Source organism: Lactuca saligna, chromosome 8, assembly GCF_052625555.1.
Source record: "Lactuca saligna cultivar CGN05327 chromosome 8, ASM5262555v1, whole genome shotgun sequence".
Classification (NCBI taxonomy): domain Eukaryota; kingdom Viridiplantae; phylum Streptophyta; class Magnoliopsida; order Asterales; family Asteraceae; genus Lactuca; species Lactuca saligna.
The window spans coordinates 95547878-95560879 of record NC_136424.1 but is presented as its reverse complement, the minus strand read 5'-3'; the positions used below and the strand labels follow the sequence as shown (position 1 = coordinate 95560879).

At 28.6% G+C, this 13002-nt stretch overlaps 1 protein-coding gene across 2 annotated transcripts; it reads left to right on the top strand.

Moving 5' to 3' along the window:
• The first annotated feature begins 290 nt into the window (after positions 1-290).
• LOC145008553 (omega-3 fatty acid desaturase, endoplasmic reticulum-like) lies at positions 291-4194 on the top strand. 2 transcript variants are annotated; one of them, XM_078967147.1, is made up of 10 exons: positions 291-341; positions 423-484; positions 1723-2056; positions 2385-2474; positions 2565-2631; positions 2750-2842; positions 3025-3210; positions 3501-3581; positions 3683-3820; positions 3910-4194. In XM_078967147.1, exons 3-10 carry the CDS (start codon positions 1740-1742, stop codon positions 4087-4089), a joined length of 1152 nt encoding a protein of 383 aa, XP_078823273.1. In that variant the 5' UTR covers positions 291-341; positions 423-484; positions 1723-1739; the 3' UTR covers positions 4090-4194. The 2 variants fall into 2 exon arrangements, with proteins under 2 accessions (XP_078823273.1, XP_078823272.1); XM_078967146.1 differs by lacking the exons at positions 291-341; positions 423-484 and having other exon boundaries at positions 1713-2056.
• Positions 4195-13002: the final 8808 nt, after the last annotated feature.

Sequence of the window (13002 nt, the reverse complement as noted above, 5' to 3'; positions counted from 1 at the left end):
AATTTTAGCATCTATTACTCAACGACTCACTCACTTTTTGGTTAGGGTTTTTTTTTTTTTAAAGAATTTAGTTAATTATAAAATATAAATAATAAACCTTTAGAAAAGATCATCAATTTTCGCTTCTCACTAGTCATGTTTTACCTTTTCCAAAGTTTATAACCTCTCCTTGAAATTAGTTCGATCTCCGAAAAACAATTGTACCCCTTTAAATACATTTTTATCTCCTCTTTCCATCGTGAAGTTATAAATGTTGGCTTTCATCTGATTTCATTCGGTTTTGTTAATGTTTTTCTTATTTACATCTAATTTCAACATGCCTCTCTACGTCTTTCTCTAAGGTAAGGGTGTAAGTGATTGTTTTTCTTCATATTCTATTATAATCGCTCACTATTTTTTTTTTTTGGTTAAATTTTATTTAGGCATAACCATGTTGCTCTTTTAGCAACGTATTAGTTTCCACTTCAACAAGCTATAAAGCAAGGTAGTTTTCAACCTCTCTCTTTGTGTTTCTGATTACAGAAGAAAAAAAAAAAAAAGAACACTAATAACTTCTAAAGGTGATATTTTACAAAATAACTATTTTTTGTTTGTTTTTCTATATATAACCAACAATTTGATAAAGTCCATCGATGAATCACTATTTGCTACAAATCCTCTCCCTCCAGGCATTTATTGTTTTTATTTTTTACATTTTTTTTCCCGAAAATATTTTTCAACCTAAAACCTCATTTTGCAGTAACTTATTTTTGCTGTGAAATGATTTTTGAACATTTGCAAAACAAAAAACATAATTTCATTTTTTTTATATAAAAATTTATGATTTTAGCAATGTTATGAACAATTTTATTTGTAGTATATAAAGAACAATTTCATAGTACAACAAAAAATTTAGTTATTTAATAAATATTATTTTGGTGGGAGCAAACGAGAAGTAAAATTAGTAGCCAATAGTAATTTCACACAAGTATATTGCGAAATCGATGGTTATGTATTAAAAAAAACCTAAAAGTTGTGTATTTTGTAAAATATCACCTAAAAGTGACTAATTTGTATTTAATATTTTATTCCATTAGTCAAAATATATCCTAGTGTTATCTTGTATAATCAAACATTCATTGTAACTCTATAGTGAGAAGAAAACTGTGTTAGGGTTCACATCTTTCCTGAACATATTCAAACAATTTTATTTTAAAATGTTTTAATCCCTTCACAAAATATACCAAGAAATCAAAAACATTTTATAATTTTTTCTTTTCTTTTCGAGATATATGAATTATTTTGACGTTAATTATCACACAGAAAACTAATGTAGTGGTCATGTGATTAATGAGATTGACCAATACAATGATTTTGATAACATTTCGCCTTATTCTTTTCCATAAAAATCTGATCTTTTATGAAAAATTGCTTTCAATTGTAATAAAATTAGTATTCACTCTCATAAACATCAAGAAGATTAATCACGCTTTTGTAGGATCTCATTGCAATTACTACTTACCGTTTCCTTTATTAACGATATCAATATCACTAAATTTCTGATCAAGAAAGTTATGATGAATTTAATGATAGAATATATATATATATATATGTATATATATATATATATATATATATATATATATATATATATATATATATATATATATATATATATATATATACACCATCAACCCCCATTGAAATTTTTTTGTTTCCTAAAATACCCTCGAATGAACACAGAGCCCCAAAGCAAAGCAATGGCTGTAATATCTGGAAATGGGGGAAAGCTTCAAGAAGGGGCTGTTGTGAATGGAGGCGAGGGTGATGATGTTTGCTTTGACCCTTCTGCCCCTCCTCCTTTCAGGGTGGCTGAAATCAGAGCTTCCATTCCTAAGCATTGTTGGGTCAAGGATCCATGGAGATCAATGGCATATGTCATCAGGGATATTTTGGTCATTTCATCTTTGGTTGCCATGGCTGTCTACCTAAAGAACATTACTTTGGTTTTCTGGCCACTCTATTGGGTTTCTCAAGGCACAATGTTTTGGGCAATCTTTGTTCTTGGTCATGATTGGTACACCTTCTTTCCCTTTTTACCCCTTCTACTTTTTTAATATTTAAAACCGATTAATCCAACAATTTTGTTTTAATTATCAGTTAATATTATTATAATCACAAAAAAGTTCCTTAAAATGTGATGAGATGGGGAAGATGGAGAGAAGTTAAACATATATGTATATATATTTTTTTGTAAGTTGTAATCCAGATGACATAATTAATGTTTTAAATAGCATAACTATAATGTAATTGTTAAAAGACTTTCCTCAAGGTGCAAAAAGGGAAAATTATGAAAGTTAAGGGGCTAATTTTGTTAATTTTACTTTTTTTAACTTCTTCCACAGTGGGCATGGAAGCTTTTCGGACAGTGCTACCCTTAATAGCATTGTGGGCCATATTTTGCATTCTGCAATTCTTGTACCCTATCATGGCTGGTAAGTTCTAAAATTACATTGTTACCCTTCTCTTCGTATTGTTGTTGTACAATGTACAATCTTTAATGAATAATGTACAACTTTTTATAGGAGGATTAGTCATAGAACTCACCATCAGAATCACGGGCATGTTGAGAATGACGAGTCATGGGTTCCGGTAATTATTTTTCTTGTTTATAACAAGATATTATTATATATAATATATATTTATCATGAAAATATATATGTAGGATAAAACCGATTTAATATTTTACAAAAATATTATTAATTTTCAGATACCAGAGAAAACGTACAAGAGTTTAGATGCCAGTACAAAATTCTTCAGATTCAAAATCCCGTTTCCGATGTTCGCATATCCACTATACCTGGTGAGAACACGATGTTTTTCAAATTGAATATCTTTTCATCGTTGTCTTAGCAATAAAATGAACCTGAGTATCATTATGATTACCTCTTTTATGCTGAATGTAACAATATTGTTGACTTGTAGTATATAACTAAACTATTAAATGCATGTCATTTTTAAAAATTATTTTGGATATGTATGTAGTTGAAGAGGAGCCCAGGGAAGAGTGGGTCCCATTTCAACCCATATAGCGAAATATTTTCACCAAATGAGAGGCATTACATAGTGACATCTACGATATGTTGGGGAGTTATGGTTGGTTTGCTTTTCTACATCGCCAATCTCATTGGCCCAATGCTTTTGTTCAACCTCTATGGCATCCCTTATTTGGTAAGTTTTTTTTTTTTTTTGTTAAACAAATTCATCTTTCATTGCATTGGGATTGTTTTTCTTTAAGAGATTTTATGTAAATTTGAAGATGTTTATATATACGAAAGCATCTAGATACTTATTCAAAGTGCATGTAAGAATCTTACATCTTCTTTATACATAGTTATCCGGATTCTATTTAGACTCGTCATTGTATGTTGAACTTTTGAAGTACCATATAAAACTAAACTGTTTATAGTCAAATATTTTAGATAAATTGAAGTGTTCTTTTTCAATATTTTCGTTTACAGATCTTTGTGGCATGGTTGGATATAGTAACGTATTTGCATCACCATGGTTATGAGAAGAAACTTCCTTGGTATCGTGGCAAGGTATTGTTTTTGTAATTGTTAGTTATACTACATAAGTTGTATAGAATGAACAACTATGTATAACTTTGTTTTTTTTATGTGTTTAACGATATATATAATAGGAATGGAGTTATTTAAGAGGAGGGCTTACAACTGTAGATCGTGATTATGGATTATTTAACAACATTCATCATGATATTGGCACTCATGTCATCCATCACCTCTTCCCGCAAATCCCACATTATCATTTAATCGAAGCTGTAAGTATATATTTAATGTATATACATATATTATATAGGTTTCTTCCACAATTGACGTTATATATATATTAATTATATGTTTTATGCAGACAAAGGCAGCTAAGCCAGTGCTTGGGGAGTACTATCGAGAACCTAAAAAGTCTGGATTGATACCGATACATTTGATACAGAACTTGATGAGAAGCATTCAACAAGATCATTTTGTTAGTGACGTTGGTGATATAGTTTATTATCAAACGGATGATGAGTTGACTGGAAAAAGGAAATGATGAAAACCTTCATTTTTGTAAGTTTAAGTTTCTTCACGGCGTATTAGTGATTTATATAGTGTAGTCTTTTTTCTCTTTAGCAAACTTCTTAAAAATAAAATAAAATTTTGGAACAACATTTTGTTGTATGTTTTATATTAATCTTTAGTAGGTGATCACATTGCACAGTATAACAACATATTTCTTACCCATAATGAACTTGTAGTTTATATTCATTATAGTAATATATAGAACATGTTAATGGTTACAAGTTTCATGTTATATATTGATATTATCGATAAAAAATTGAAGTATATGATATTATGAATATACGAATTATTAGTATGTTACTACTATATGTAAAAAATATGTAAATTGTTATTATGGGTTTAATATTGCTATTATGATATTCTCTAGAAAAACGTAACTATATTGCTATTATAGATAAGAGAATATAAATATGTTGATGTAATAGATATAAGATAAAAATTAAAAGGATGTTTAGATTAACTTATTAGTTTATTTACAGTAGCAATAAACAATAAGCAATAAGTAAGAGGGAAGATGCTTATTAAAATTAATTTATTTAGCTATCATAATAAGTTGATTTTTAAGAATTTTATCTCAACACTTAAACTTAATTTATTATAGTGGGAATAAACAATAAACACCCATTTTTTTTCCTATTCAATCACCTCCTTAAAATGTCAAAAAAAAAAAAAAAAACACCATTAAATGAACATGTGTCCACATCTTCCACAAAATGACCACCAAATCTATGAAAAAAGCTTCACGAATTAGCAAGGTATATAGTTTTTTCACAGACAAAGCGATTTCGTTTGAATTGTGAAATTCATTAAATTGCAAAATACTTTTTAAGTCTAATCTTCTAAGCTCAAATATTATTGTCTTGTGAACTTTTTGTAATTTACAAAGTAATACAAAAAAAATATATCTGTTCTTTATATCATAACATTAAAACTTTTTTATCTTAAAATTCTCGAATCATTTATTTTCGAAATGTCGTATTTTGATGAAATTTTGATGAAGTGTTTGCTCTCTACATATAATTGACTTTAAAATTGCGGTTATGTTATTTTGTTTGAGTTTTAGTTAAAAGTTTTAGTTTTTCATTTTTAAAATATTAGATATAAAATTTTGAAGTTTATGTGATATTTCGGTATATTTACCATATAATTATTCATGCGCAACACATGAATATACTAGTAACTTTTATAATAGAAGTCATTCAAATAAATATTATTTAAAATATTTATTTTATCTTGAACTATATTCATTTGAAAGGAGCATATGTTGAAGTTTATTTATTACAATTGAAACTCACTTATGCTTTTCTTAATTAGTTGATTAAAAATTATTGTTAAATACCACAACTCAAAATGCCGATTCCCTTAATTGCATTAAAAAATATTTTAATATTAAAACCTTTCACCTTTTAACTAATTAAATCACTAAAACTCTAAAGTTTTTTTTTTTTTTTTTTTTAATTCATGATATTTAATTAGTACTTATAATGCATAATTGGCTGTTTATTATATATATATATATATATATATATATATATATATATATATATATATATATATGTGTGTGTGTGTGTGTGTGTGTGTGTTTTTGCGCATGCGCATGTAAATCATATTACTAGGGTGTAGAGAATAATATAGAGAGAAAAGATGATTTGAGAACGAGAAAGAGATAGACACGAAGATACCAATTTGAATAAGTAAGTCATTTATTAATAGTTTTTATTATGTTTATATATGCATTCTTAAAACGATAATGACTTTGAGTTCAATAAATGTATATTCTTTTTGGTGCATGAAAAAAAATGAAGATTTTGAATGTAAGTAAATATGAGCTTGATCATTTTGCATATGTATTTTTATTTCCTATATGTATTGTTTCTTGAGAAAAAATATATAAGCGTTGTTTTTATTATTATTTTTTAATTTTGTTTTATATATAAATAATTTATCTTAAACCGTATTTTGGATTTTTAATATATTAATTTTTTTATTATTATAGTTTGTTAATTTAAATATTTTCTTATATTTAAAATAATATGTTTTAATGTCATAATTTTAAAATACTGATATAATATATGTCACACCCCCAAACCAATGATGACTGACACGTCTGGGAGTGGAGGACTTCATATATTGTATCACAACAACGAGTATAATAGTGCTCAAAGTAAATATAACCATTATAAATATAATCGAGAAAGTTACACGGTTTTATAAGAGTACATGTTTCAAAATCGATTACAATATAATGACAAAATGTTTTGATTAACGCTGAAGCGTTCCATCCTCAAAGCTGGTAGTCACATGTTTTTATTGATTACCTGAGAATACAAGTAAATTTTGAAAGAGTGTCAACGATTACGTTGGTGAGTGCATAAGCTTTTGTATATAGAGTAGAAATCCTTTCTTTGTAAATGTAAGGTATACACAAGAAAAAATCAATATTTTCCTCATAAAATGTGTTGCAGTCTTAAGATCCAAAATATACAAGTATTTTACCATACTTATAATAGTGTATGCAGTTTTATAAAAATAAAACCCCTTTGAACATAAAGATCCCGGTAAACTATGTGTATTGTTATTTTCCAATGTGAGTTGTTATAACCATACTGTTTGACATAGTAGCCTGTGACGACATTCTTCAGGCATCAAAATGTTATGACATTTGTCGCCCCAAACCTACCGGTCTAGCTGTTGCATGCAGCTAAGGTGTGAGTTGTCAATCCCAATATAGATCTATATACAAGTATCACACTCTCCCTACAAGAGACTCTGGTTATAACTACATGATTTTAACCAATACTCTAAGAGTACAATGAAGTAGTTCCTCACAACTGGATTTAACAAGTTTACGTGTAGTGTAATTGAAAAACATTTTTGTAGTAGGAGTATAACTCATCCTTAGTAAGTTCGTAGAGTTGATGTAACATAAACTATACCTATTATAGCTTATCATGAATGTACGTAGTAATGAAAAAACCGTTTTTAGTGAAAATTGAACATTTTAATAGTGAATAGTAATATAGCAAAATCATAAACTATACTTATTATCAGTGTTGTAAAAATCCTGATTAATCTCCGATTAATCCCTAGGCGTTACTTGACTGATTAGAGAGCGCCTAGCGATTAATCCATTTATACAAAATGACTGAAACAATAGAACCCGATGAAATTTTAACACTTTGAAGAAGTTATATCTCAATAGAAACTATTTGAGGTATGATTAGTGTTGTATTTATCATATTAACCTATTTTGTTATGATATTAGTGGTATTTATGAACTTTTATATGATATTAAGCATATTTAATTTTTTAAAATCTAACAAATTAGCGATTAATGGTCCTTGATTAATCCACTGATTAATCTCCGTCTAGCCGATTAATCCCTTGACCCCAGTCCACCGACTAGCTAACGTCGAACGATTTTTACAACTTTGCTTATTATAGTTCATCATGTATGTTGTAATGACCAAAAATCCTTGTAATGAAAGAGTATTTTTGTTACTTAAGTGTAACTTAACAGAAAACGCAAGTAAATATGTAGTCATCCAATATAAACACTTTGTTCAACACATTACAAAGTGTTAATAATTTGTAAACTGTTTGTATCCAGTGTTACTTTTCTGTCACTGTTTTTTGTAAAAATCACAGAAAAATCATCGTGAGTCGAAATCTAGATCCATAAACTCTGGAAGTTCAAAAAATGTGCCTAGTATACTCAAATTTTTATTATGATTTTTAATGATTCCTAACTAGTGTCTAAATGACCATTTTCACTGACTGTTCCGAATTCTTTGCTATAGTGATAAACAATATTGTAAAAATCACCATAAATTGTAGAAAAATCGTATGAACATGTGCAAGTAGTCATTTTAAAGGTATAAAGATGAACTATATGCATATTGAACAATTTTGAAAGTTATAGAGTTTAAGATGGTTAAAACAGTTTGTGATTGAGTGATAACTTTTCTGTTGAAAGTTGTAATTTGAATTTAAGCATGTTTTGATATTGTAACTTGTGTTCTCCCCCACAAAACTAGATGAAAACGTGAAAAGAAGGGGATATGAACTCACCTTGAGTGATTTCCTGAGATGGATGGTTGAAGAAGAGGGGTTTCCAAGTCAAGAACACTTGGAGAATGCTTGAAGATTTGAAGATCCTGAGAACAAATATGACGATATTTGCATAAGAAATCCATGATTTTGAGTGAAGGTGTGTAGAATATTCAAAAGTGGAATGAAGAACTTACCAAATGTGGGGGAAGAGATCGTGACCTCCTGAAGTTCTTGGTTCTAGGGAGAAATAATCGAGAAAGAAAGAGAGAGAGAGAGAGAGAGAGAGAGAGTATTTGATTTTTGAATGTGATGAATGAAACTTTTGGGAAAAGGTGAAGAATATAAAGTCTTAAGTAGATTTTGTGGAAGTAAATCTGATGGAGTGTTGGAAAATGCATAAAAATGACAGTAATTTGATATGGTAAAGTGTGAATAGTGACATAAAGTGGGTATAGTGTTATATCTTCTTGGAAAAGTTAACCATCCCTTAGATAATTTATTGTACAAAAGATATTATCTATAGTAAATATTTACCCAAAATATGATTAAAATATGAATTTATGGGTTATTATATGCTAAAATATGAGTTTTGGTGAAAATCCCCCGTCAAAATCATCAAAAATGGGCTTAAAACGCGAAAGTGGTCATTAATCGGGACCAAGAGGCGAACATGCGAAGTTATGAGGGTCAGAACCGAAGGTTCGGTCCAAGAAGGCTCAGAACTGAAGATAGGTTCGGTCCGAGAAAGCTAGCAGGCGAAGTTCGTCGAGTGGGAACCGAGAGCGAGATGAACTGAAAGCAGGCGAAGCTTCGGTTCGAAGTGGTTGGGACCGAACCGAAATGATCCGGAAGCAGTTGGAACCGAGAGCGAAATGAACCGAAAGTGGGTTTCGAGCGAAGATGGATCCGAACCGAAGGTAGGTCTCGGACCGAAAGTTGATTTTTGGACCGAAAGTAGGTTTCAGTCTTTAAGTAGGTTCGGTTCTAAAGGGGCTTCGGTCCAACTTTGTTGATTTCAATATATATTCCTAATTCGAGTGGTTTTTTAAGTTAAGGGTCGGGACGCCCCGAGTGATTATAAAAAGTTAAGAGAGGTTTTTGAGAGAGATTTGGGCTAGAGAGAGATAGAGTGAGAGATATTGAGAGAGACTTTGCTTGTGACCTTTGTTAGTGTTTAGCCTCTTAATGCAAGGTTTGAAAACCCCGTTATGCCTTAAAATGAGTGTTTTACACCCCCGAGGGGTACTTAATACTTCTCTATAGTGTCATTACCTCACTCACCCTGGTTAGGGTTTAGATTTTCTGAACATTTGAAACTTCTGAGTGATCTTTGTATTATAATAGAGGGTTGCACATAAGAAGACTTAGAATATATCCTATCGTACACGCACTAAATGAGTTTATCGGTTTGACTTGACTAGAATTTGACGATTGTCACAATATAATTGATTTTCCGATCTAAACATTGTAAAATGAAAAACTTAAATCAAAATCTCAACTACACTAACAAGATAATACGAAGACTATTTTTTTAATAGTTTAACAGTTTAAATATAACGTTAAATGTCAAACGTAAATTATAATGTCAAATTAACTAAAAATATAATCCAAAACTATTTATTTTTATAGTTATGAACAATTTTCAAAGAAGTATCTTTTTTTTTTAAAGAGACAAAGTCTCACCAAACAAAGAATTAATGGTTTTAGTTTTTTTTTAACCGACAAATTTAATATAATCTTAATTTAACACCTAATTTCATCTATTTCCGCAACGAGACTTGAACATTTAATCTTAAAAGGAGAGAGCACCACCTGATATCGTTATCCTAAAAGTCATTTGGTTAATTTTCAAAAAAATATCTTAAAATAATAAAGAATAACAATAGTCAAAAGTAACTTTAAATTAAAAATAATATTATTATTTTAAAATAAAAATAATTTTTGATAGTTGAAATAATCATAATGATTGAAATTAAAAAGTTGGTAAATAATTTATTTTTAAATTAAATCAAATATGATATGTAATTTATTAATGTTCATTCTATAGATAAGTTTGTAGATAGAATCCACTCAGATGATTTTGTTAAATTATATGATTATCTGAAATTAATTAATCATACCAAGTGTTAAAAATATAAATCAATAGTTATATTCATTTTTTTCATCAAGATTATATAATTTTAATTAGTGACTATCTTATTATATAGCTCAAAATACTTATAATATATAATATCAACCTTACAATATTTAATATAATTTAATGTAAGTTTAATTTTTTCAAAATTACTAACAATCAATATAGTTATTTTTAATAATATATGAATCGATAGTTTCACTACATAACAATATCCTAGGAAACGCATATGCATTCAGTTGGTTTTACAATAAAAATTAAAACATAAAGCATTATTGTGAAACGCGCATTATTCAGTTAGTTTTACAAGTTTACAATAAAAATTAGAAAGAATTCTCCGATAACGTTTTAATATTTCACGTTAGTTTACGGTTTAATCTTAAATTAAGTTTTATTTACAAAAAAGACATATTACCGATTAAAACTTCATAATAACCCTTTTTAGGTGGTTTAGTAAATTTAGCCAGTATCCCGTCTTTTTTTTTCGTTAATTGGTCAAAATATTGAGATTTTTCTGAAAATTACGTTATTTTTTTTACCAATAACAAAAATATTGAGATTTTCTGAAGATTATTCTTTAACTAATGTATATTATTAACAAATCATATATAAACATAACATATCTTATTTTTTAACTAAGTACCCCTTATATATTGCTTGCTGACAACTTCAAATGTCTAAAATTCTCTTATTTATCGTTGTGGGGTATCATGGTGAGATGCATCATGTAGATGTTTCTCTAATGTTTTATGGATCGTTGTAGGGTGTCATGATGGTAATTGGAACTTTAGTCCATTCCTATAATTTCTCAGTCTCTCTCATATTTCCTTTCGAAAATCCCGTCTACCTCTTCATCTCTCTTTCTCTCCATACCTAGGGTTAAATCAATAATAAATCGCCTCCATCATCTACACACCACGATCTCTTCCATTGCACCTACATTTGTAACAGTCTTAGAGCCCTAATCGGACCATCGTATGTCTCTGATTCAAGGCATTTCCAAGGCCAGGTATCTCTTCTTCTTCTTCTTAAGCCGACAACGCTTCTTTCATTGACCTACACTCCACCACTCCAGATGAAAAGAACCCTAATCGTGCCTTCTTCTCTATCCATCATCTATGTTTTCGAAAAAATGACAGACCATCACTGCTATCATCATTATTCCAAAGCACAACCACTACCGCTGACCACTCTCGAACAATCAACGCAACCCAAGCACCGCCATTCCAGACCTACATCTAGATTCAAGAGGCGAAATTATTTTGCTTTTGTATGTTTCTCAGGTACGGTACTTTACTCGTTTAAATTGGCTAATATGGGATGAAGATAAGTTATGCACATAAAGTGCTCGATGAAATGCATGAATTCAGAAAACTGGATGTCAAATGCTTACTCGATTCTTTATCAATCTTTTCTGTGATTTACTTTTTCTGATATTCAATGAAAGAAAATCAAAGCTAATTTTTGATTTACTAATTATTATAAAAAATTTAAATTAAGTTTTTGAATTAATTTCAAGAAAATGGAAGGGACATTCTGGTCTTCAGTTTTCATGTATGTTTTTTGAATCACGGTATTAATATATGTTTTATTCATCTATGAATTTGACTATGTTAATTTATCAATAAAAATTTAGTTGTAATCTTATATGAATAAATATCAAATGTCTCATTTGTAGTTAATCATCAATGAATATAAGTATATTATAATTGCATTATAATATACCTTAATGATTTATGTTTTAAACATGTGTAATTTAGAGTTTGATGTTTCGAATAATGATAACCGTAAAGCATGGAAATTGATAGCATGATCAAGGGTGTCCATCTTCGTTTCTATATGTATGATAGCAACAAGAAAATTTGAAGAAAAAAAAAAACAATGTTGTTGGAATTCATTTATGATTCACATTATATTCATTTATGAATATAACTATTGAAAATATAGGAATTTAGATGTAATTTGTATTTTGGTAAATGTATGCATGCATGATTAGAGTTGTATTCATTTACGATTGTAATTAGAGGCGTATTTATTTGTAATGAAATGATGAATTCTTAAAAAAATGATATCAATTCATGAACAAAAACAAAAAACAAATCCAGTCATGATATTTTCAGTTATGAATATGACACTATTTGATAAATTAAATCATAAAATTAGTAAATTGTTATATATTTTCAGTCGATTGTATACTTAATAAATTAGTTTGAGATTTATTCATTTATTGACAAAAATCAGTAAAGCTAACACAAAATCATTTGAAATTGATTTTTTTTTTCATCTTTCATTAATGATATAAAGAAAATGGAAAAGAAAAATCTTTTTTTTTGGTAACAGTCAATTAGAATCCCAAAAATTTAGGAAAATATCATTTTATTTTATTTTTTATAATTTAATTAAAAGATAATTTTACATATATGCCCTTATATATTGATTGGTTCAGAACTGTTCTCGGATTCTCAACCTTTTAGATGATCTCATTTAATCATTTCCTTATATGTGACATCTCCAATTTCACGGCCAGAAAAGACCGGTTTTGTTTATGCTTTGTTTGAAAATCAGAGTAATATTTTTTTACATAAAAGTGTTGCGGAATTTGTTCCCAAAACAAGATATGATAAGAATTTATCAAACATTTCTTTAAAGAAATGTATCTTCATTAAATAACAAAATCTCGAGATGTCATGTTCCGTT